This window comes from Pristiophorus japonicus, chromosome 2, assembly GCF_044704955.1.
Source record: "Pristiophorus japonicus isolate sPriJap1 chromosome 2, sPriJap1.hap1, whole genome shotgun sequence".
Classification (NCBI taxonomy): Eukaryota; Metazoa; Chordata; class Chondrichthyes; family Pristiophoridae; genus Pristiophorus; species Pristiophorus japonicus.
Window position 1 is genome coordinate 84,654,333 of NC_091978.1, and position 27,078 is coordinate 84,681,410.

Sequence of the window (27,078 nt, forward strand, 5' to 3'; positions counted from 1 at the left end):
GGATAGGCAATGGCAAACATTTAAAGATTACATGGATGAACTTCAACAATTGTACATCGCTGTCTGGAGTAAAAATAAAACGGGGAAGGTGGCACAACCGTGGCTAACAAGAGATATTAAGGATAGTGTTAAATCCAAGGAAGAGGCATATAAATTGGCCAGAAAAAGCAGCAAACCTGAGGACTGGGAGAAATTTAGAATTCAGCACAGGAGGACAAAGGGTTTAATTAAGAGGGGGTAAATAGAGTATGAGAGGAAGCTTGCCGGGAACATAAAAACTGACTGCAAAAGCTTCTATAGATATGTGAAAAGAAAAAGATTAGTGAAGACAGATGTAAGTCCCTTGCAGTCAGAATCAGGTGAATTTATAATGGGGAACAAAGAAATGGCAGCCCAGTTGAACAAATACTTTGGTTCTGTCTTCACAAAGGAAGACACAAATAACCTTCTGGAAATACTAGGGGACCGAGGGTCTAGTGAGAAGGAGGAACTGAAGGAAATCCTTATTAGATGGTAAATTGTGTTATGCGAAATTGATGGGATTGAAGGCCGATAAATCTCTCGGGCCTGATGGTCTGCATCCCAGAGTACTCAAGGAAGTGGCCCGAGAAATAGTGGATGCATTGGTGATCATTTTCCAACAGTCTATCGACTCTAGATCAGTTCCTATGGACTGGAGGGTAGCTAATGTAACACCACTTTTTAAAAAAGGAGGGAGAGAGAAATCGGGTAATTATAGACCGGTTAGCCTGACATCAATAGTGGGGAAAATGTTGGAATCAATCATTAAGGATGAAATAGCAGTGCATTTGGAAAGCAGTGACAGGATCGCTCCAAGTCAGCATGGATTTATGAAAGGGAAATCATGCTTGACAAATCTTCTAGAATTTTTTGAGGATGTAACGAGTAGAGTGGACAAGGGAGAACTGGTGTATTTGGACTTTCAAAGGGTTTTTGACAAGGTCCCATACAAGAGATTGGTGTACAAAATTAAAGCACACGGTATTGGGGGTAATGTACTGACATGGATAGAGAACTGTTTGGCAGACAGGAAGCAGAGAGTCGGAATAAACGGTCCTTTTCAGAATGGCAGGCAGTGACTAGTGGGGTGCCGCAGGGCACAGTGCTGGGACCCCAGCTATTTACAATATGCATCAATGATTTAGATGGAGGAATTGAGTGTAATATCTCCACGTTTGCAGATGACACTAAGCTGGGTGGCGGTGTGAGCTGTGAGGAGAAGGCTAAGAGGCTGCAGGGTGACTTGGACAGGTTAGATGATTGGGCAAATGCATGGCAGATGCAGCATAATGTGGATAACTGTGAGGTTATTCACTTTAGTGGCAAAAACACGAAGGCAGAATATTATCTGAACGGCGGAAGATTGGGAAAAGAGGAGGTGCAACGAGATCTGGGTGTCATGCTACATCAGTCATTGAAAGTTGGCATGCAGGTACAGCAGGAGGTGAAGAAGGCAAATGGTATGTTGGTTCTCATAGCTAGGGAATTTGAGTACAGGAGCAGGGAGGTCTTACTGCAGTTGTACAGGGCCTTGGTGAGGCCTCACCTGGAATATTGTGTTCACTTTTGGTCTCCTAATCTGAGGAAGGATGTTCTTGCTATTGAGGGAGTGCAATGAAGGTTCACCAGACTGATTCCCGGGATGGCTGGACTGACATATGAGGAGAGACTGGATCGACTGGGCCTGTATTCACTGGAGTTTAGAAGGATGAGAGGGGATCTCATAGAAACATAAAATACTGACGGAACTAGACAGGTTAGATGCAGGAAGAATGTTCCCGATGTTGGGGAAGTCCAGAACCAGGAGACACATTCTAAGGATAAGTGGTAAGCAATTTAGGACTGAAATGAGGAGAAACTTCTTCACTCAGGGAGTTGTTAACCTGTGGAATTCTCTACCGCAGAGGGTTGTTGATGCCAATTCGTTGGATATATTCAAGAGGGAGTTAGATATGGCCCTAACGGCTATAGGTATCAAGGGGTATGGAGAGAAAGCAGGAAAGGGGTACTGAGGTGAATGATCAGCCATGATCTTATTGAATGGTGGTGCAGGCTTGAAGGGCTGAATGGCTTACTCCTGCACCTATTTTCTATGTTTCTATGTTTCTATCAGGGGAAGGCAGCAGCAGCCAAGTTCATGGCACCATGGGTGGCTTTGCTGCACATGAGGGCAGGAAACAGAGTGGGAGAGCTATAGTGGTAGTGGATTATATTGTAAAGGGAATAGATAGGCGGCTCTGCAGCTGCAATCGAGACTCCAGGATGGTATGTTGTCTCCCTGGTGCAAGGGTCAAGGATGTCTCGGAGCGGCTGCAGAACATTTTGGAGGGGGAGAGTGAACAGCCAGTTCTCGTGGTACATATAGGTACCAACGATATATGTAAAATACTGGATGAGGTCCGACAAGCTGAATTTAGGGAGCTAGGAGTTAAATTAAAAAGCAGGATCTCAAAAGTAGTAATCTCAGGATTGCTACCAATGCCACGTGCTAGTTAAAGTAGGATTTGCAGCATAGCTAAGATGAATACGTCGCTTGAGGAGTGGCTCAGGAGGGAGGGATTCAAATTCCTGGGACATTGGAACCGGTTCTGGGGGAGGTGGGATCAGTACAAACCGGACGGTCTGCACCTGGGCAGGACCGGGATCAATGTCCTAGGGGGAGTGTTTGCTAGTGCTGTTGGGGAGGGGTTAAACTAATATGGCAGGGGGATGGGAACCTATGCAGGGAGACAGAGGGAAGTAAAATGGGGGCAGAAGCAAAAGATAGAAAGAAGAAAAGTAAAAGTGGAGGGCAGAGAAACCCAAGGCAAAAATCAAAAAGGGCCACATTGCAGCAAAGGTCTAAAGGAACAAAGTGCGTTAAAAAGACAAGCATGAAGGCTCTGTGCCTCAATGCAAGGAGTATTCATAATAAGGCGGACAAATTAACTGCGCAGGCAGCAATTAACAAAATGATATAATTGGCATCATGGAGACTTGGCTCCAGGGTGACCAAGGCTGGGAACTCAACATCCATGGGTATTCAACATTCAGAAAGGATAGACAGAAAGGAAAAGGAGGCGGGGTGGCGTTGCTGGTTAAAGAGGAAATTAATGCAATAGTAAGGAAGGACATTGGCTTGGTTGATGTGGAATCGGTATGGGTGGAGCTACGAAATACCAAAGTGCAGAAAATGCTGGTGGGAGTTGTGTACAGGCCACCAAACAGTAGTAGTGAGGTTGGGGACAGCATCAAACAAGAAATTAGGGATGGCTGCAATAAAGGTACAGCAGTTATCATGGGCGACTTTAATCTACATATTGATTGGGCTAACCAAACTGGTAGCAGTACGGTGGAAGAGGATTTCCTAGAGTGTATTAGGGATGGTTTTCTGGTGATGTGTAACGAGAAAGGACTAATTAGCAATCTTGTTGTGCGAGGTCCCTTGAGAAAGAGTGACCATAATATGGTAGAATTCTTTATTAAGATGGAGAGTGACATAGTTAATTCAGAGACTAGGGTTCTGAGCTTAAGGAAAGGTAACTTCGATGGTATGAGACGTGAATTGGCTAGAATAGACTGGCGAATGATACTTAAAGGGTTGACGGTGGATAGGCAATGGCAAACATTTAAAGAGCACATGGATGAACTTCAACAATTGTACATCCCTTTCTGGAGTAAAAATAAAACGGGGAAGGAGGCTCAACCATGGCTAAGAAGGGAAAAAGTGTTAAATCCAAGAGGCATATAAATTGGCCAGAAAAAGCAGCAAACCTGAGGCCTGGGAGAAATTTAGAATTCAGCAGAGGAGGACAAAGTGTTTAATTAAGAGGGGGAAAATAGAGTATGAGAGGAAGCTTGCTGGGAGCATAAAAACTGACTCCAAAAGCTTCTATAGATATGTGAAGAGAAAAAGATTACTGAAGACAAACGTAGGTCCCTTGCAGTCAGAATCAGGTGAATTTATAATGGGGATCAAAGATCAGTTGAACAAATACTTTGATTCTGTCTTCACGAGGGTCTAGCGAGAAGGAGGAACTGAAGGGAATCCTTATTAATTAGGAAATTGTGTTGGGGAAATTGATGGAATTGAAGGCCGATAAATCCCCAGGGCCTGATAATCTGCATCCCAGAGTACTCAAGGAAGTGGCCCGAGAAATAGTGGATGGATTGGTGATCATTTTCCTACTGTCTATCGACTCTGGATCAGTTCCTATGGACTGGAGGGTAACTAATGTAACACCACTTTTTAAAAAAGGAGGGAGAAAGAAAACAGGGATTCATAGACCGGTTAGCCTGACATCAGTAGTGGGGAAAATGTTGGAATCAATTATTAAAGATGAAATAGCAGTGCATTTGGAAAACAGTGACAGGATCGGTCCAAGTCAGCATGGATTTATAAAAGGGAAATCATGCTTGACAAATCTTCTAGAATTTTTTGAGAATGCAACTAGTAGAGTGGACAAGGGAGAACCAGTAGATGTGGTGTATTTGGACTTGCAAAAGGCTTTTGACAAGGTCCCACACAAGAGATTGGTGTGCAAAATTAAAGCACATGGTATTGGGGGTAATGTAATAAACGTAGATAAAGAACTGATTGGCAGATAGGAAGCAGAGAGTCAGGATAAACGGGTCCTTTTCAGAATGGCAGGCAGTGACTAGTGGGGTGCCGCAGGGCTCAGTGATGGGACCCCAGCTATTTGCATATACATCAATGATTTGGATGAAAGAATTGAGAGTAATATCTCCAAGTTTTCAGATGAAACTAAGCTGGGTGGTGGTATGAGCTGTGAGGGGGATGCTAAGAGGCTGCAGGGTGACTTGGATAGGTTAGATGAGTGGGAAAATGCACGGCAGATGCAGTATAATGTGGATAAATGTGAGGTTTTCCACTTTGGTGGCAAAAACACGAAGGCAGAATATTATCTGAATGGCAGCAGATTAGGAAAAGTGGAGGTGCAACGAGAACTGGGTGTCATGGTACATCAGTCATTGAAGGTTGGCATGCAGGTGCAGCAGGTGGTGAAGAAGGCAAATGGCTTCTCATCTGCATACTAGCTTTCCTTACTCTTTACTGTCCAATTGACAAGTAATTATACAGAGTAAAATGGATTTGCTTTCCCAGTACAATTTCAGGTGCTTAACTGCCTCCTAATTGCAGTTTGACAATATTTTGTAGGATTAGTGCTGCTCCTTCCTAATGGCTGATCCAGTGTGAAGGTGGAAAAACCTACATTTTAGCCCACAGACTGAACACAGTAAAATGGTGTGTTAACCAGTAGGAGTAACTGCTCCCAGAAACTTTTAGCAATCCATAATTAACCCCAGAACAGCACACCTATAGCAATTGAAGAGCAACTGTCTCCTACTCCAACTCATTCTTTCTCAGGACCTCAAAAGTGAAGACTCCTTATCTTCCTCAGTTTTTCCTTCCTCCTGTAATCCGCAGACTTTTAAAGACTAAGCACTGCATCATCTAATCACTATTTCTTGATTTATCTCTTGTCCTGCCCTATTCAACTTTGTTGATGTTCTCTACTATGAGCTATGACCTTGACATCAATTTCTCAATAAAAAGAAACTCCAGCGCTTTATAAAGAAATGTGATTGGGGATATGTGTCTGCTGGACAGCTGGACGTGTCTTTTATTGCTTTTGGTTAGTCAATTAAATTGATAAAATACAGACTCTATCTGCCACTGACCCGTTGAGTTCTACAGTAGTTTATTTAATACAAAATAAAATATACAAAATGGTTTACAATTTTTTTAAGAAGTCAGAAAATATTGAAAATTATGAAAAGATCTGTTGTCTTGCATATTTCTCTCTCGTCCAGTATTAAAAATTCACAAAAAATTGATTCTGCAGATAATAAAATGATAGAAAATATACATAAAAATGTGAACAGAAATGCAATTCTCAAAGGAATTAACATGACATTGGACTAAACAAATCAAGTGGCGAATATCCTGAAGATTATTAAAACAAAATTTTTCAGCGAATCACAATCCATGCACTTTCTAATCATCAGCGCCTCCCCTTTGGTTTCTGGCTCATTAACTTTACATTTTGTTCTGCATTGGGTGAGCAGCCGCTTCTTGCTTCAACACGCAATCCAACAATGAACAGATACATCAAAACACCAAAAATAGCACCAATGATTGGGCTGACAAGTGGGATCCAAAACCAATAGTTTCCAGCCCTGAATAAAGAGAGAAACACAACAAAGGTGGACTTTACAGTGAATCAATAAAATAAAATGAGAAAATGCTATCAGAATACACTTCAGCATATAAACATGTCATTTTACCAATTCCATTGTCAGTGGCATATCAAAAATATCAACACTGAGGCTCCAAGAACAGGGCAGTGGCAGTAACTCTTTGACAAGTGGCTCACCACCTGACAACCTAAAGTCTTACCAACATCTACAAGGATCAAGTCAGGAATGTGATGGAATACTCACCACTCATCTGGATGAGTGCAGCTAAAAGAACGCTCAAGAAGCTCGACACCATCCAGGACGAGGCATTCCATTTGTTTTTCAACCTGCCAGTAGATGCAATATTCAACCCCTTCACCACCAGCCCACTTTGGCTGCGATATGTATTATCTATAAGATGCACTGCAGCAACTCACCAAATTTACTTCAACAGCACCTTCGAACCCTGTGACAGCTACCACTGAGAAGAATAAGACCACTAACGTCACAAGAACACCATCGCCAAGGCCCCCTTCAATTTATGCATTATCCTAACATGGGCATCGAGCAGCATTCTTACATTGTTTCTGGAACTCCCTACCTAATACCATCATGGGAACAACATCATTACAAGGATTGCAGTAAAGAAAGAAAGATGTGTATTTATAAAGTGCCTTTCATGACCACCGGACATCCCAAAGTGCTTTACAGACATTAAGTACTTTTTGAAATGTAGTCACTGTAGGAATTGTAATGTAGGAAACGCGGCAGCCAATCTGAGCTCAGCTACCTCCCACAAACAGCAATGTGATAATAACCAGATAATCTGTTTTTGTTATGTTGATTGAGGGATAAATATTGGCCAGGACACAAGGGATAATTCCCCTGCTCTCCTTCAAAATAGTGCCATGGGATCTTTTACATCCACCTGAGTGAATAGATGGGATCTCATTTTAACCTCATTTGAAAGACGGCACCTCTGACAGTGCAGTACTCCCTTAGTACTGTACTGGAGTGTCAGCCTAGATTTTTTTATGCTCAAGTCTCTGGAGTGGAACAGTGAACCCACAACCTTCTGACTCAGAGGCGAGAGTGCTACCCACTGTAAGTCAAAAAGGTGGCCCACACTAGGCATGGACAATAAATGGGGCCCTGCCAGAATCACTCACATCCAATGAACAAAAATACAACTGCCCCTAAATATTCTAACGTAGTCAAAACCTGCTGAACTGCTGCCCTTGCTAGGTTGTAAGAGGGAATTTAGGTTTATGCATGCTACATGCAATGGAATGCTGTCCACTACTGACAGCAATAGTCTTTATGATCTAGTCAGGCTGAAACGGAGCACTTTCTATTGGTAACCTATTCCTTGCACACTGAACCTTAAGGATCTTCTTCTGGAAAGGGCATGTGGCTCCCAATCTCCAAGATCAGTCTAAGTGATCCAACTTTAAATTTTCCTTTGGGAAAAAATTGTTCAAGATATTAGAAGGTCTAGGGGGAGTTGACAACCAAACTGCAAAATCTAGTTCTGCTCTCACCCCTTCCCCTCCCTCCCAGAACCATGACAGGGTTCCCTTTGTCCTCAGCTTTCACCCCACCAGCCTCCACATTTGATGGATCATCCTCCGTCACTTCCACCACCTCCAGCATGATTCCACCACCAATCACATCTTCCCCTCCCCTACACTTTCAGCATAGCAAAGAGAACACTCCCTCCACGACAACCTGGTCCACTCCTCAATCACCCCCAGCACCCTCTCCCCTTCCCACGGTACCTTGTCGTGCAAGCACAGGAGATGCAACATCTGTCCTTTTACCTCTCCCTTTCCCACCAACCAGGTCCCCAAACACTCCTTCCAGGTGAAACAGTGATTTACTTGTACTTCTTTCAATTTAGTCTACTGTATTCGCTGCTCGTGATGTGGTTTCCTCTACATTGAGGAGATCAAACGTCGATTAGGTGAACGCTTTGCAGAGCGCCTCCGTTCAGTCCCCAAGTGTGACCCTGAGCTTCCAGTCACCTGTCACTCTAATTCTCCGCTTCACTCCCACTCTGACCTCTCGGTCTTCAGCCTCCTACACTGTTCCAACGAAGCTCAAGGTAAGCTCGAGGAACAGCACCTCATCTTTCAGTTAGGCACTTTACAACCTTCGGGACTCAACATCGAGTTTAACAATTTCAGATCAGAACCTCTGCCCCTATTTTTTCACATGGCAGCTGTTAATGATTGTGCTATTCCCATTTACACCTCTTCCAGACCCATCTTTTGTTTCTTTACTTCTCCCATTACTATCCCCTTTTGCCTTGCACCATCGTCCCTTTTGTCATTTAATCTCTTCTGCCTTCCACCCTATCACAGACCTCCCCTCCCCACTTTCCCAGCCTCTGCACTTGCTTAAAGTCTGTTACATCTCTAAGTTTTTCCAGTTCTGATGAAAGGTCACCGACCTGAAACATTAACTCTGTTTCTCTCTCCACAGATGCTGCCTGACCTGCTGAGTATTTCCAGCATTTTCTGTTTTTATTATAAAGTCTAGAAATCACTTTTCCTTGCCTAATGAAATCTGCTCTATAGCCAGAGTTAAAAAAAACCCTCTAAAAACATGAATTTTTTGGTGACAGAATACTCTGACTGATCCAGGACAACCCTCCTGAACAGTGTCTCTTGCTCGAGATTTGAATACTGTATCGACCAACTGACCCGCAAAGTATCAGGCTCACCTGAATGCACAACCAATGACAGTGCTTGGACATTCTGGCAAGATGACTGGCTTTTTGCGAACATATCATCAGTTTCTCTATCCTGTTCAGTTAAATATAGACATAGAGGAGCCCTTTAACTCAGCTTTTGCTATGCCTCAAACATCAAGCAGAAACCCATTCTTGCAGTTCGTCTGAGGGGCTACTGACAATGGCATTCAATTTTCATAGAGATTACATGTATAGAAAGGTCCATTATTGTTTAACTGAATATCAATCTTACTTTCTAGTCATTCTGATTGTTGTGTATTTAACCCTTTGTAACCTGCATGACATGATGCATGAAAAAGTGGAAATTGAACTGGACGGGCTGCAACGTGAAGGCATCATTGTGCTGGTGGAATTCAACGACTGGGCCAGTCCGATTGTCCCGGTACTCAAGGAGGACAGCACGGTTCGAATTTGTGGGGACTATAAAGTAACGATTAACCGATTTTCGCTGCAGGACCAGTACCCGCTACCCAAGGCAGACAACCTATTTGCGACACTGGCTGGAGGAAAGACATTCACCAAGCTGGACCTGATCTCGGCCTACATGACGCAGGAGCTGGAGGAGTCTTCGAAAGGCCTCATCTGCATCAACACGCACAAAGATCTGTTTATCTACAACCTGTGCCCGTTCGGGATTTGGTCAGCCACGGCGATCTTCCAGCAGAACATGGAGAGCCTGCTAAAGTCGGTTCCTTGTAGAGTGGTCTTCCAGGACGACATATTGGTTACAGGTCGGGACACCATGGAGCACTTGAAGAATCTGGAGGAGGTTCTTAGTCGGTTGGATCACATGGGGCTCAGGTTGAAACGCTCGAAGTGTGTTTTCCTGGCACAGGACATCGAAGGACATGGGAAGGAGAATCGCAGCAGACAGCATCAGACCCACCAACACCAAGACGGAGGCCATCAAGAATGCGCTGCGACCACAGAACGTGACGGAGCTGCGGTCGTTCCTGGGACACCTTAATTATTTCAGTAATTTCCTACCTGGGTTAAGCACCCTGCTAGAATCCCTACATGCGCTACTGCGCAAGGGAGACAACTAGATATGGGGGAATTCACAAGAGGCTGCCTTTAAGAAAGCCAGAAATCTGTTGTGTTCAATCAAACTGCTTGTCCTGTATAACCCATGTAAACGATTAGTGCTAGCTTGCGATGCATCATCATACGGTGTCGGGTGTGTGTTACAACAGGCTAACGAATCGGGGATTTTGCAACCGGTCGCTTATGCGTCCAGGAGTTTGTCCAAGGCCAAAAGGGCCTACAGCATGATTGAAAAAGAGGCTCTGGCGTGCGTTTACGGGGTAAAAAAAATGCACCAGTACTTATTTGGCCTCAAGTTTGAGCTTGAAACTGACCACAAGCCATTCATATCGCTGTTCTCTGAGAGCAAAGGGATTTATACCAATGCCTCTGCCCGCATCCAAAGATGGGCGCTCACGCTGTCAGCATACAACCTTGTAATCCACCACAGACCGGGCACAGAGAACTGCGCAGATGCTCTCAGTCGGCTGCCATTGCCCACCACCAGGGTGGAAATGGCACAGCTAGCGGACTTGCTCATGGTCATGGAGGCATTTGAGCACGAAAAGTCCCCCGTTATGGCCTGCCAAATCTGGACCTGGACCAGCCAGGATCCTTTACTGTCCTTGGTAAAAAAAACTGTGTCCTCCATGGGAGCTGGTCCGGTGTCCCAGTGGAGATGCAGGAGGCTATTAAGCCATTCCACAGACGCAAAGACGAGTTGTCCCTGCAGGCGGACTGTCTATTGTGGGGCAATCGCGTGGTCTTGCCCAAGAAAGGCAGAGACACATTCATATGTGAACTACACAGCACCCATTCAGGCATCGTAATGATGAAAGCCATAGCCAGATCCCATGTGTGGTGGCCCAGCATCGACTCAGATTTAGAGTCATGCGTGCGCCAGTGCAACACTTGCTCTCAGCTGAGCAATGCACCCAGAGAGGCATCGTTAAGTTTGTGGTCGTGGCCCTCCAAACCGTGGTCGAGGATCCATGTAGACTATGCGGGCCCATTTCTAGGCAAAATGGTTTTGGTTGTCGTGGATGCTTACTCAAAATGGATTGAATGTGCAATAATGTCTGTAAGCACGTCCACAGCCACCATTGAAAGCCTACGAGCCATGTTTGCCACGCACGGCTAGCCTGATGGCCGAGTCAGTTAGAATGGGCCATGCTTCACCAGTGCTGAAATCAAGGAATTCATGACCTGCAACGGGATCAAACACATCACATCTGCCCCGTTCAAGCTCGCATCCAATGGCCAGGCAGAACGGGCAGTTCAGACCATCAGGCAAAGCTTGAAACGTGTGTCAGAAGGCTCCCTGCAGACTCGGTTGTCCCGAGAGCTGTTCAGCTACCGCACCAAACCCCACTCGCTCACCGGGATTTCCCCAGCCGAGCTGCTCATGAAAAGGGCGCTTAAAACAAGGCTCCTTCTTGACCACCCTGATCTCCATGATCACGTGGAGGGCAAGCGGCATCAACAAAGTGATGTACCATGACCGCGCAAATTTGTCACGCAATATTGAGATCAATGATCCTGTGTTTGTGCTCAATTATGGACATGGTCCCAAATGGCTTGGTGGCACGGTCACAGCCAAAGAGGGGAGTAGGGTGTTCCAGGTCAAACTGACCAATGGACAAATGCACAGAAAACATTTGGACCAAATCAAATTGTGGTTCACCAACAGCTACAAACAACCCGAAGAGGACACCACCAACTTTGACCCTCCAACACACACACAAGTGGCAACTGACCTCATGGTTGACCATGAAACCGAACTCACCATCCCCAGCAGCCCGGCAAGGCCGGCTGCCCAACAGCCCAGTGAAGAACTGACCAACCCACCCACACCCGCATTTGTACCGAGACGATCGACAGGGGAGCGTAAAGCCCCAGATCGTCTCATCTTGTAAATAAGTGTACTGTTGACTTCACGGGGGAGTGATGTTGTGTATTTAACCCTTTGTAATCTGCATGACACCTGACCACCAGAGCGCCCACCTGTTGGAGTCCCAAGGGATCCCAGCAGCCCTTGGGAGCACAGTATATAAGCAGGTCACCCACGAGGTACCTGCACTCTGGAATCTTATTAAAGGAGCTAAGGTCACACTTGCTCATTACACACAGTACTCAGTCTCACCACTTATTAAGAGTGTAATACTGATTGAAAAGGAATTAATAGCATATCTACAAATAAGAAATTATAACAAAACATACGTGAAAACTTCAGATCCCCAACCAGCAATTGCGGTAAACAAGCGAGGTCCAATGTCTCTGGCAGGATTTAATGAGTACTGGGAATTTGAACCCATTGACCAGCCAATTATCAGAACCACAAAGCCAATGGTAAAGGCTTCCAGTCCTGTTGGCACTGGCCTGTTCAATGGTTCCACAATGATAAGGATACAAAGGATAAGAGCTGCAGTCCCAATTGCCTGTATTGAGAAAAAGAGAAATCAAGTAAAAGTCAACCATCAGAGCTTTACTGTATTTACTTTACATGTCAAATCTACAGCATCTTTTATTTCATTTACTACCCAAGAGAATGTCTGAATTGTGGTTAATTCTGTTCAATCAAATGTCAAATTTCAAAAACAAATCTGACAAAAAACCTGAAATTGTCTAATTAGCCTGGAATCCTACCTCCCCCTGTATCTAATGAGATGATGACAGTCATATAGATTCAATACTACAATTTTACACATCTCAAAAAACAGCCTCCCTGTGCAGCAGCCGTTGTTGATGCAGCAGCTAAGATAAATACATTTTACTGAGAGTAAAAGAATTTTTAAAATGACTACAGGAATAAATATTTTACACGCACGTGTACACACACAAAGTCCAACATACTTTCAGATTAGCCAGTTCCTCTGCATGCTAGCGGTCAAAAGACGTAGAGAGGAAAATACTGGGTAAGAGAGTAAACTGGATGCCAAAAAGCAGATGCCATTTCTTCTCCTACATGCCCTTGTTATAAATTGTGAGGGAGGAGGTGTATAGAACAAGAAAATTACATGGAAACTAAAAGAAAAATACTGGAAAACATTTGTGGCCGAAAATTCGGTACAGAGGCAGTAACAGCCGCGAGCCTGTCCCGGGCTACTGGTTAGCGCCACTACTAAACTCCCGCGGAATTTCACAAGAGTCGGTTGCAGCACAGCGCCCAGGCAAAAAGTCGTTTGTGCCCCGTTAGCGCCCCTGGGGGTGCAAAGGACCTGAATTTTTCCCCCCTTGAGGTCTGATTCTGCAGTCAAGTCAAAAGATAGTCCACACTCCAGGCCCTCACTGACCCCTAAGATCATCCTCATGAGTTGTTCTCGTAGCTCTCTGGTAGCTGGCATAACTCAGTTACTGTTTAGGGAGGCACAACCTTCTCAAGCATTGCAGAGGGATAAGAACATAAGAACATAAGAAATAGGAGCAGGAGTAGGCCAATTGGCCCCTCGAGCCTGCTCCGCCATTCAATAAGATCATGGCTGATCTGATCCTGGCCTCAACTCCACTTCCCCGCCCGCTCCCCATAATCCTTGACTCCCATATCGCTCAAAAATCTGTCTATCTCCACCTTAAATATATTCAATGACCCAGCCGCCACAGCTCCCTGGAGTAGAGAATTCCAAACATTCATGACCTTCTGTGAGAAAAAATTCCTCCTAATTTCTGTCTTAAATGGGTGACCCCACATTCTGAAATAGCCCTGCCTGGATCTACAGACAGGGAGATGTGGGAGCCACTGGGTTGAGGGTCAGATGCAGCATAAGGCATCTCTGTGGTGGTCCACCTTGAAAGAGAGGAACAGGGGTCTAACGTTGCAGAACTCATTGGTGCCCGAACACCAGTTTGCAAATTAAAATAACTTTAAGCGAGACAGGCAGGGGTTCAGTGGTAGGCCTTCTGTGCCCATTTTCCTCTGAATAACTCTCCAATGCTGCCTAGAAATGGGAAGATTCCCAAAGGAAAATCCTGCCTGATAAATTTTAGTTATAATACATTCTAGTGCAATATATCATCACACGAGTAAAGTTACTAAAAATTGTAATATATTACATTCTGAGAAATCTGCAGTTTGTAGAATCATATTATAAATTCAATCTGATAATTGGAATTTGGCCTCAACTAATTGATAAAATAATCTAATATAAACCGCCCTGTGAGGTGACCAGGTTGCAGTCTCTATCACATAGCATGCATCTTGAAGTTCTTTTCACTCACCTGATCAAAAATGCCATTGACTGCACTCAAATGTGCAGGTGGATACGTAGCAAATATTCCAGCAGTGGAGTTTGGTCCAATTACTGTTAGCTGTTTATTACCATAATGCCACAATTTATCTGCAATGATATAATTATTAATAGCATATTTTTGAGATTCACTTTCTTGGTTTTCCAAACAGCCACTTGTAGCTTTCTCAGGACAATGGAGAATATTACCCCTCTGAATTTAATTTTGGTCAAAATTGTAAAAAGATAACCAACTCCTGCCACTGAAAATGAATACAGCAACAAGAAAATATCACCAATATACAACTTAGGTTAAAGCAAAGTACCAAGAACTCAAGGAAATTAATAAAAGGCTGAATTTTAACAATCTAAAAGGCTGTTCACAATAGATTCTTCCCAAGAAGATTATTTTTTATATTTTAGACTTCAGTGGTAGATTTTACCAATTTGAATTTTCCGCACAAAACTTTGCGTGCTGCAGATGCATAGTTCATCCATTTGACCCGGCGCCTATTTAAAGGCCCAGTGCAGCTCTGAAACAAAAGGCAGTCGCAGGTTTGTAAGATTCTTTTTTAAATTAAGGGCCCTGATATTTAGGGGAGGTAACGGGGGGGTGGCGGGGTGATGGGGCAGTTTTGCAGTCAGGAAACCCGGAAAAACGGGTTTCCTTCAGGCCCAGACGAATTTAATGGCAGTACCTGATTAACATTTTTGAAATACATTTCCTGGCCGCTGCCAGACAGATTGAAAGGCTGGCTGGCTGTCGGACAAGTAGGCCTGCAGCACCAGGCCAAAGTTGGGAAGCGTAGAGAAGGGAGGGAGAGATCGGGGATCTGGGGGCATCAATGCGGGGGCACGGGGAGATCAAAGAAGATCGTAGGAGGCCAAGTGAGATTGGAGGAGGAGGGAAGAACATTACGGAGGTCGGGAGAGTTTGGGGGAGGAGGCGAGAATATTGTGGGGGACTGGAGAGATTGGGGAGGAGGGGAGAAGATTGCGGGGGAGAGGGGTCTGGAGAACATCTGGAGCCATTGGATCATGGTGGGGGTTGTCCAATCACTGGAGCGGTTAGGGACATTAACAGGTTTGATTGGGGGGCTGGGGGGGAAGCACGCCTGCTCCTCCTGGCACACAAGCAGTGCTGGAAAAGCACTTACCTCTTCCTTGCAGCAGTCCTCGCCTCTCTTAAGCTGCCAGGTTTCCCAAAGCCTGGAAAACCTGGCCGGTCTAGATTGAATCTGGAACAGTGAAAATATCTGAGGCAGCAGCCTCATTAAATATTGAGCGGGTTGGTCACATGCCCCCCACCCCGCCTCTGCATTTAGGGTTAGGGTTAGGGTTAGGGTTAGGGCAGGTTCGAGGCAGGTGGGGTTCAGGTTTGAAATTTTTACATTTTTACTTCCCACCCAGCCCAAACCAACCCATTTTGGGGAATTAAAATTCCCCCAAGATCACAAGAAGGTCGGTGAAATGGCTGGAAAGAGAGTGACGGTGCCTTCACCTCCCACCAGCCCTCCCCCACCCTCCCGTCCCGCAACCCCACCCGCATTAACTCCAGTTAAAATGGAACGGGGGAGTTACCCATTCCTTTCTTGCCTCGAACTGCCTGACTGCAATTTTAAATTACAGGTGGCAAGAACACCTGCCCCAAGGGTCCTCTTTAAGTATGCAGTTCGGGCTCAGGTGCCATCATCCGGTCCCAATCTGCTATTTTAACCTAAGCCCTGATTTGGCCAAGCAGTGGTGGCTTCTCCGCTAGGCCTAACCTGCCAGCAACAGGAGCCAGGGCCAGAACAGGGCCTGCAATCTAAGATTTAAAAATTTATTACAGGAGCAGGAGTGGTTCCATCTATCAGTCTCCAAACTATTTTATTCCCAAAAACAGGTCGCACATTGAAACCCAAACTAGTGAGCTCTATTATCTGCAAAAAATAAATAACAGCAACAAGACAGAAGGAGAGGTCTGCAGTTTGAAAATGATATGGGTAAAGTCATCAATCCTGTGTCCCAGCAAGGGCCACTCTCTAGGGGAGCACAGGCTGGAGATAGGGCTGCATTACTGTACTTCCAATTCTCCAACCCATACTTCCTTCAAGCATGACTCCCGATTGGGATCACAGGCTTGAGGATTTTACCTAATAGAATCTGCTTTTATCAGGATTTCTTAGCAGAAGTTGAAAGCCTTTAATATTCTAAAGAAAGCCATCACAAAATATAGAGCTCCAAACTCAGAGTAAAGTGATTTGAAGGGCTAAAAGGCACCATGAAAACTGATAATACCACAAATCAGTAGTAGGTGAATCGCAAGAGATCATAATGAGGGATAACGTTAGTGGACACTGAGAAAGCTACGAACTAATCAGGGACCCAACACAGATTTGAAAAAGAACAGGTCAAGTGTGACTAATTCTTCAAGGAAATGACTGAGGTTATAAAAAGGAAATATTTGGTCTATTTGGACATTTATCAAAGTGCCACATAAGAGCCATATTGTGATGATTAAAATCCATGGGATTAAAGGTAGAGTGACATCATAGATAAAGAGGTGGCTGAGGGATAGATAGCAGAGAACAGGAGATACTTATTAGATAGGCAAAATATAGTTAGTGCTGCACATCAAGGATTCCTGGTGTGACTTCTCGATCCCCATAGGCATAGAAACATAGAAAATAGGTGCAGGAGTAGGCCATTCGGCCCTTCGAGCCTGCACCACCATTCAATATGATCATGGCTGATCATGCAACTTCAGTACCCCATTCCTACTTTCACTCCATACCTCTTGATCCCTTTAGCCGTAAGGGCCACATCTAACTCCCTTTTGAATATATCTAACAAACTGGCCTCAACAGCTTTCTGTGGTAGAGAATTCCATAGGTTCACAATTCTCTGAGTGAAGGGGTTTCTCCTCATCTCGGTCCTAAATGGCTTACCCCTTCTCCTTAGACTGTGACCCCTGGTTCTTGACTTCCCCAACATCGGGAACAATCTTCCTGCATCTAACCTGTCCAATCCCGTCAGAATTTTAAATGTTTCTATGAGATCCCCTCTCATTCTTCTGAACTCCAGTGAATACAAGCCCAGTTGATCCAATCTTTCTTGCTATGTCAGTCCCGCCATCCCGGGAATCAGTCTGATAAACATTCGCTGCACTCCCTCAATAGCAACAACGTCCTTCCTCAAGTTAGGAGACCAAAACTGTACACAATACTCCAGGTGTGGCCTCACCAAGGCCCTGTACAATTGTAGCAACACCTCCCTGCCCCTGTACTCAAATCCCCTCGCTATGAAGGCCAACGTGTCATTTGCTTTCTTAACCGCCTGCTGTACCTTCATGCCAACCTTCAGTGACTGATGTACCATGACACCCAGATCTCGTTGCACCTCCCCTTTTCCTAATCTGTCGCCATTCAGATAATAGTCTGCCTTCCTGTTTTTGCCACCAAAGTGGATAACCTCACATTTAGCTACATAATACTGCATCTGACATGCATTTGCCCATTCATCTAACCTACCCAAGTCACTCTGCAGCCTCTTAGCATCCTCCTCACAGCTTACACTGCCACCCAGCTTAGTGTCATCTGCAAACTTGGAGATATCACATTCAATTCCTTTGTCTAAATCATTAATTTATATTGTAAAGAGCTGGGGTCCCAGCACTGAACCTTGCGGTACCCCACTAGTCACTCTGAATTCTGAAAAGGACCTGCCATTCTGAAAAGGACCTGTTTATTCTTACTCTTTGCTTCCTATCTGCCAACCAGTTCTCTATCCACGTCAATACATTACCCCCAATATCATGTGCTTTAATTTTGCACACTAATCTCTTCTGTGGGACCTTGTCAAAAGCCTTTTGAAAGTCCAAATACACCACATCCACTGGTTGTCCCTTGTCTACTCTACTAGTTACATCCTTAAAAAATTCTAGAAGAATTGTCAAGCATGATTTCTGTAAAAGTCCTGTCCACTCAGTACAGATTCACACAAGGCATGGAGTGAATTCAAGGTCACTCTGGAGCTGCACCTTTATTTCACAGCTCTGGAATGCTGCACTTGCCTGAGACCTCTGCTTATATACCTGTCTCTTGCAAGTGCACCCCTGGTGGTAAGGTAAGCTGGTGGTTACAGGTCATATCTTATTACAGTCATGTATACCATGTTAGGATACAGTTATATATAATAATGTAAGATACATGACATCACCCTCCCCCAAGATCTTATTGTCTTTATAAGTTCAGTCTCATAGGTGGTCTACGCTCTCGCGTGGAACGTCTGAGTTGTGGTTCAGTTGTTTGCCTTGGTGTCTGTTTTTCTTTGGGTGTGGTTGCTGGTATCTCGCCTGGACTGTCTGTTTCGATTGGTGTGATTGTTGTTGACTCGCCTGGGCTGTCTGTTGGGATTGCCCTTTCCTCAGGTCGTTCCCTCTGTCTGTCCACCAGGTGTGGTGCGAGTTCCACATTGTGGTCTGCCTCTGGTTCTGCAGTGTTGTTGGTAAATCTGCTTTTGACTTGGTCTACATGCTTATGGCAGGTTTTGCCATTGTCCATTTGTACTACCAGTAGCCTGTTTCCTTCCTTGCCCGTTACTGTCCCTGCAAGCCATTTGGGACCCCTGCCATAGTTTAGTACAAACACTTTGTCCCCTATCTCATTCCATCTCCCCCTCGAATTTCTGTCATGGCACTCAGTCAGCTTACGGCGCTTTGCCTCAATGATTTCGTGCATGTCTGGGAGGATTAATGAGAGCTTTGTTTTTAAAGTCCTTTTCATCAACAGTTGCGCGGGAGGATCCCAGTCAGTGAGTGCGGACGAGATCTGTATGTCAGCAGCAGTCGCGACAGGCGACCCTGCAGCGTGGGACCTTGGATTTTAAGCATGCCTTGTTTAATGATTTGCACTGCTCTCTTCACCTGGCCGTTGGAGGCCGGCTTGAACGGTACCGTCTTGACGTGATTTATGCCATGGTCAATTATAAAGTCTTGGAATTCTGCGCTGGTGAAGCACGGACCATTGTCACTGACCAATATGTCAGGGATTCCGTGCGTTGCAAACATGGTTGCGAGGCTCTCCACAGTGGTGGAGGTTGTGCTCGAGTTTAAAATGGTGCATTTGATCCACTTTGAAAATGCATCTACAACTACGAGGAACATTTTGCCCATAAATGGGCCCGCATAGTCTATGTGCACCCGCGACCACGGATTTGGTCGGCCAGGGCCAGGGGCTCAGTGGAGCCTCCCTGGGGGCATTGCTGAGTTGGGCACAAATGGTGCACCTTCGGACGCAGAGCTCCAAGTCCGCGTCAATACCAGGCCACCAGACGTGGGATCTGTGTGATGTAGATTTTGATTTTGGCCCCTTTGAAAGTGCCCACACCTGGCTGAAAGAGATGTTCAAATCGCTTTAGAACTGTTGAGCAGGACGTCCGTTCCTCTAATGACATGGCATGGACATCATCCCATTTCCAGTTTAGTTTTGCCAGCCAGCTTCTCCCCAGCAGTGCTGGGGGGTCTCCGGGGACAATCCACAGGGGAAGTCGGTTCACTGTCCCTTTGTGTGTGACAGGGAGCATGGCGCTGCCGAGGACTGGTATGATTTCTTTGGTATAGGTCCTTAGTTTGGTGTCGACCCTTGTGAGTTTTGGTCTGTCTCTTTTATGCGGCCACAGTTGTTCAAATTGTTGAGCGCCCATGAGAGATTGACTCGCACCCGTATCCAGCTCCATGTTGACAGATATCCCGTTGAGTAGGACCCTCATCATTATAGGAGGTGTCCTGTTGTAGGAGCAGCGGCCATTGATCGTGTTGACCCGCTGTACATCGGTGTCCCGGGTACTGTCCCCACCATCTTCTGGTCCGCTTTCCGAATCATCCGATTCATATACCAGCCGAGCTGCCGTTTTTTTGCACATGCGGGCCAAATGTCCTGTATTTTCACAATTTCTGCAAACAGCCTGCTGAAATCGACATCCCCTTGATGAGTGCCCACCCCCACACCTCCAGCACAGACCTGTTCCATTGTTCAAAGTGTTCCCAAAGAATGAGCTGCGTCTGGCTGATCTCTCTTGAGCTTCTCTCAGTTTGTAGTTGATTGCTCGCATTGTGGGTTGATGAGGTGTGAACTGCCGTTCCTGTGGCCCTTGATGGCTTCTGCCTGCTGTCGAGAGCCTGTTCTCCTGGTTTTGTCGGTGTGTGGGGGTAGCATCTTGTTTAGTGCTGTGAACTTCTTGTTCCAATATTTCGTTAGTTGTCGTACCTGCATCAACCTCGTTTCTTCTTCCCCTACCAAGAATGTCTGTGCAACCAGTGCTGCTGCCTCTAAGGTCAGGTTTTTGGTCTCTATGAGCTTTTGGAATATACCTGCGTGGCCTATTCCTTCAATGAAAAAGTCTCTCAGCATTTCTCTCCTCAGTTCATCAGAGAACTCACATAAACTAGCCAACCTCCGAAGTTCCGCCACGAAGTCGGGTATGCTCTGGCCCACTCAGCGTCTGTAGTTGTAGAACCTGTGTCTGGCCATGTGTAGGCTGCTGGCTGACTTCAGGTGGTCTCTTACCAGTGTGCTCAATTCTTCAAACGACTTGCTTGCTGGTTTCTCGGGTGCCAACAGATCCTTCATTAAAGCGTATGTTTTCGAGCCACAGCTGGTCAAGAGATGGGCTCTTCTCCTGTCTGCCTTATCGTCGCCTAACCAGTCTTTGGTTACAAAGCTTTGCTGGAGCCTTTCTATAAAGTCCTCCCAATTGTCTCCCGCATTATACTTTTCATCTGATCCGTTGTTCGCCATTCTGTGGATTCTGTAATCCCGTAACTCGTCGCCACTGTAAAGTCCTGTCCCCTCAGTACAGATTCACACGAGGCATGTAGTGAATTCAAGGTCACTCTGGACCTGCACCTTTATTTCACAGCTCTGGAATGCTGCACTTGCCTGAGACCTCTGCTTATATACCTCTCTCTTGCAAGTGCACCCCTGGTGGTTACAGGTCATATCTTATTACAGTCGGATACAGTTATATATAATAATGTAAGATACATGACAATTTCCCTTTCATAAATCCATGCTGACTTGGACATGGGCACAGAGCAACTGATATAAATATTTGCTGACAGCACTAAATTAGGGGACATGGCAAAGTGTTAGGAAAATGAATAGCAACTCTGGAGTGGGAAGATATGCAGCAAATGCAGTTTAGCATAGATGCAAAATAGTGTATTTTAGGAAAAAGACAATAGAAATAGTGAGTGGATAATTGCGGTCGGAGGCTTCCTTCGTACGAACGGATCTGACCCGAACAAATTTCACGAAAGTACCTGGTGGTCCCGGAGGAACCTAAGATCCCGGTCGGAGGCCTAGATTCGCTGCACATTGCATGGGAAGGTGCCTTTCAGCTACGTACATACAAGCAGGAGTCACATGGGCCTGGACCACCAATCAGTATTCTCATTGATAAAAATGGGAACTCTGTTTGTAACGGACTCCCATTAATATCAATGAGAAAACCCCCTAAAATACCAAAGCATAGCACAATAAATAAATAAAACACCTCACATATTTAAAATTAATTGAAATTAAATGTAATTAAATGTTTTGGAAAAAAATATATTTTTTGGAATTTTTTTGTGTGTGTGTTAAGAGGGTTAAAAATAAACGTACCTTTATGGACAGCGTTTTTAATATAAAAATGAGTGTTTAAATGTAATTTTTATATGTTTTAAAACTCTACGTTGGTAAAAGTAAGCTATGCGCCTGCTTTTACCAGGTGTAAAAGTTTGAAGGACATTCGCTGGGCATGAGTTAGGCAAATAGCCCAATCTCTCCCGCACAGATGTCCTTCTCCCGGGGATGTGGAGGATCTGATTGGAAAAGCCGGTATTCGACCCATGCGCATCGCGCCCTGAAAACTGACTTTTGCGCGGCCTCGCCGGCTCCGTGTGCACTTCGTACGGATCCGGCAAGGCCAGAATTTTCGGCCCATAGTAAATTCTCAATGGACTGAAGGAACAGAGAATTCTAGCTACACAAGCATAGAAATTCATTGGCGCTGCATCGGTTTTAAATGCATAAAACCCAAACGCCTAAGCATCCAATATGGCGAGCGGTGTGCGCGCGGCCATTCTGCGCTGGAAGTGTGCCGTCCGCCGTGATTGAGCGGGCTCCCGATACGTTGGCTTGTATTCCCTTAAATATAGATGATTGAGGGGTAATCTCATTGTGGTGTTTAAAATATTAAAAGGATTCAATAGGATAGATACAGAGAAACTATTTCCTCTGATCGGGGATTCAAGAACAAGGGGACATAATCTTAAAATTAGAGCTAGGTCACTTAGGAGGGAAATCAAGAGGCACGTTTTCACACAACGAATCGTGGAAATCTGGAGCTCTCCCCCAACAGACAGTGGATGCTGGGTCCATTGGAGCTTTCAACATGGAGATCAATAGATTTTTGTTATGAAAGGGCATCAAGGTATCAAGGGATATGGAGCAAAGGCAGGTAAATGGAGTTGAGGTACATATTTGCCATGATCTAATTTAACAGCAGAGCAGACTCAAGGGCCTGAATGGCCTAATTCTGTTCCTAATATTCCGCTGTTCCTCCGTAGGCATCCAGAGTGTGTGCCAGAAGTAGGTTAAATAATAATTAAAGTATTTAAATAAGGGTCCTACATTTGTTGTAGGATCCTTTTGTGAAATTGGGCTACCCTTGCACCTGACTCACCACGTGGGAAATTAGCTCAGCAATTCGGGGCTGGAAGACAAGAGACAGTAGGAACAGTTGGGACAAGAGGGAGGAGGAGGGCACTGCACAGGTGGCCATACTCACAGTGAATCTTCACGGAGCACTTCTCCTACCTGAACACTGAGGAGCAATGTTTCAGGCGCCTTTGCTTAACAATGGCTATCACCGAGCTCTGTCACCTGCTGCAGCCGCAACTCAAGCCTCGAACCAGGGCATGGACAGCACTTCCTGTGACTGTCAAGGTCACCGTGACCTGGAAATTTTATGCAATAGGTTTCCTCCATGCTGCAACACATGACATCAGCAATATCTCTCAGTTTGCAGTCCACTGTTGTGTCTGGGAGGTAACCGAGGCTATCTATGACTGGAGGAACAGTTACATCTCTTTCCCCATGGACAGAGCAAAGCAGGACTAGAGAGCACTAGGCTTCGCCCACACTGCAGCTTACAAGGGTGCATGGTGCCATTGACTGCACCCACATTGCCTTGCCTGGCATCTTTCTGAACAGAAAGTGATTCCAATCCCTCAATGTTCAGTTTGTTTGTGACCGCAGAGTGTCCATCGTGCAGGTCTATACGCAGTTTTGCTGGTCGCAGTCATGATGCATTCATCCTGAGCCAGTCCAACAAGCTATCAGATTACAGGCTGGCTACTGGGCAACAAGGACTATCCCCTGCAGATTTGGCTTCTGCATCCTGTCAGGAAACTGGGTACAGCTGCACAGGTGGCCTACAATGAAAGCTACCCTTCAGAAACTTTATCGAGCAGACTGTCAGCGTGCTCAAGCAACGTTTCCACTGCCTGGGCCATTCAGAAAGAACTTTGCAATACAACCCTGAGTGGGTATCTACATTTGTGGTTGTCTGCTGCATAATTTTGCCATTATGAGGGAGTTAGGACTTATTCATGGTGTAATCTGAAATATGACAGCTGGAATATTCTAGGATAAGAAGGTTTAAAAAGACCCAAAAATGTAAGAACCCCCGATGTCTGCGGCTTTCAATCATGTAAAAATAAAATAACTTGCTCACACTAGATCATTTCATTCATAGAAACATAGACACATAGAAAATAGGAGCAGTAGTAGGCCATTCGGCCCTTCGAGCCTGCACTACCATTCAATATGATCCTAGCTGATTCTCTATCTCAACACCATATTCCCACTTTCTCCCCATACCCCTTGATGCCTTTTGTGTCTAGAAATCTATCTATCTCCTTCTTAAATATATTCAGTGACTTGGCCTCCACAGGTCTGAGTGATGAAATTTCTCCTCATCTCAGTCCTAAATTTCCTACCCCTTATCCTGAGACTGTGACCCCTTGTTCTAGACTTCCCAGCCAGGGGAAACATCCTCCCCGCATCCAATCTGTACAACCCCGTCAGAATTTTATATGTTTCAATGAGATCCCCTCTCAATCTTCTAAACTCTAGTGAATATAGGCCTAGTCGATCCAATCTCTCCTCATACGACAATCCTGCCATCCCAGGAACAGTCTGGTGAACCTTCACTGCAATCCCCCTATAGCAAGTATATCCTTCCTTAGGTAAGGAGACCAAAACTGCACACAATACTCCAGGTGCATTCCTTGCAGTTTTTAAAATATCTGATTAATCTCTACTCTCAACATTCTAATTAAATAAATTAGTTGTGTGAGTCTTCCTTCATAGAAACATAGAAAATAGGTGCAGGAGTAGGCCATTCGGCCCTTCGAGCCTGCACCGCCATTCAATGAGTTCATGGCTGAACATGCAACTTCAGTACCCCATTCCTGCTTTCTCGCCATACCCCTTGATCCCCCTAGTAGTAAGGACTACATCTAACTCCTTTTTGAATATATTTAGTGAATTGGCCTCAACAACTTTCTGTGGTAGAGAATTTCACAGGTTCACCACTCTCTGGGTGAAGAAGTTTCTCCTCATCTCGGTCCTAAATGGCTTACCCCTTATCCTTAGACTGTGACTCCTGGTTCTGGACATCCCCACCATTGGGAACATTCTTCCTGCATCCAACCTAACTAAACCCGTCAGAATTTTAAATGTTTCTATGAGATCCCCTCTCATTCTTCTGAACTCCAGTGAATACAAGCCCAGTTGATCCAGTCTTTCTTGATATGTCAGTCCCGCCATCCCGGGAATCAGTCTGATGAACATCCGCTGCACTCCCTCAATAGCAAGAACGTCCTTCCTCAAGTTAGGAGACCAAAACTGTACACAATACTCCAGGTGTGGCCTCACCAAGGCCCTGTACAACTGTAGTAACACCTCCCTGCCCCTGTACTCAAATCCCCTCGCTATGAAGGCCAATATGCCATTTGCTTTCTTAACCGCCTGCTGTACCTGCATGCCAACCTTCAGTGACTGATGTACCATGACACCCAGGTCTCGTTGCACCTCCCCTTTTCCTAATCTGTCATCATTCAGATAATAGTCTGTCTCTCTGTTTTTACAACCAAAGTGGATAACCTCACATTTATCCACATCGTACTTCATCTGCCATGCATTTTCCCACTCACCTAACCTATCCAAGTCACTCTGCAGCCTCATAGCATCCTCCTCGCAGCTCACACTGCCACCCAACTTAGTGTCATCCGCAAATTTGGAGACACTACATTTAATCCCCTCGTCTAAATCATTAATGTACAATGTAAACAGCTGGGGCCCCAGCACAGAACCTTGCGGTACCCTGCCATTCTGAAAAGTACCCATTTACTCCTACTCTTTGCTTCCTGTCTGCCAACCAGTTCCCAATCCACGTCAGCACACTATCCCCAATCGCATGTGCTTTAACTTTGCACATTAATCTCTTGTGTGGGATCTTGTCGAAAGCCTTCTGAAAGTCCAAATACACCACATCAACTGGTTCACTTGTCCACTCTACTGGAAACATCCTCAAAAAATTCCAGAAGATTTGTCAAGCATGATTTCCCTTTCACAAATCCATGATGACTTGGACCTATCATGTCACCTCTTTCCAAATGCGCTGCTATGACATCTTTAATAATTGATTCCATCATTTTACCCACTACGGATGTCAGGCTGACCAGTCTATAATTCCCTGTTTTCTCTCTCCCTCCTTTTTTAAAAAGTAGGGTTACATTGGCTACCCTCCACTCCATAGGAACTGATCCAGGGTCTATGGAATGTTGGAAAATGACTGTCAATGCATCCGCTATTTTCAAGGCCACCTCCTTAAGTACTCTGGGAAGCAGACCATCAGGCTCTGGGGATTAATCGGCCTTCAATCCCATCAATTTCCCCAACACAATTTCCCGACTAATAAGGATTTCCCTCAGTTCCTCCTTCTTACTAGACCCTCTGACCTCTTTTATATCCGGAAGGTTGTTTGTGTCCTCCTTAGTGAATACCGAACCAAAGTACTTGTTCAATTGGTCTGCCATTTCTTTGTTCCCAGTTATGACTTCCCCTGATTCTGACTGCAGGGAACCTACGTTTGACTTTACTAACCTTTTTCTCTTTACATATCTATAGAAGCTTTTGCAGTCCATTTTAATGTTCCCTGCAAGCTTCCTCTCGTACTCTATTTTCCCTGCCCTAATCAAACCCTTTGTCCTCCTCTGCTGAGTTCTAAATTTCTCCCAGTCCCCAGGTTCGCTGCTATTTCTGGCCAATTTGTATGCCACTTCCTTGGCTTTAATACTATCCTTGATTTCCCTTGATAGCCACGGTTGAGCCACCTTCCCTTTTTTATTTTTACGCCAGACAGGGATGTACAATTGTTGTAGTTCATCCATGCGGTCTCTAAATGTCTGCCATTGCCCATCCACTGTCAACCCCTTAAGTATCATTCGCCAATCTATCCTAGCCAATTCACACCTCATACCTTCAAAGTTACCCTTCTTTGGGGGTTCTGGACCATGGTCTCTGAATTAACTGTTTCATTCTCCATCCTAATGTAGAATTCCACCATATTATGGTCACTCTTCCCCAAGGGGCCTCACACAACGAGATTGCTAATTAATCCTCTCTCATTACACAACACCCAGTCTAAGATGGCCTCCCCCCTAGTTGGTTCCTCGACATATTGGTCTAGAAAACTATCCCTTATGCACTCCAGGAAATCCTCCTCCACCGTATTGCTTCCAGTTTGGTTAGCCCAATCTATATGCATATTAAAGTCACCCAT

The 27,078-nt window shown here is 45.1% G+C and overlaps 1 protein-coding gene across 1 annotated transcript in view; it reads right to left on the minus strand.

Moving 5' to 3' along the window:
* Positions 1-6,026: 6,026 nt before the first annotated feature.
* Positions 6,027-27,078, minus strand: part of LOC139230838 (aquaporin-3-like) — a 31,375-nt gene continuing 10,323 nt past the window's right edge. The window contains exons 4-6 of the mRNA XM_070862474.1: positions 14,195-14,313; positions 12,200-12,417; positions 6,027-6,201 (exon numbers count right to left, since the gene is read on the minus strand). Of these exons, the coding sequence (XP_070718575.1) occupies positions 6,027-6,201; positions 12,200-12,417; positions 14,195-14,313 (512 nt within the window). The remainder of the gene's footprint in view (positions 6,202-12,199; positions 12,418-14,194; positions 14,314-27,078) is intronic.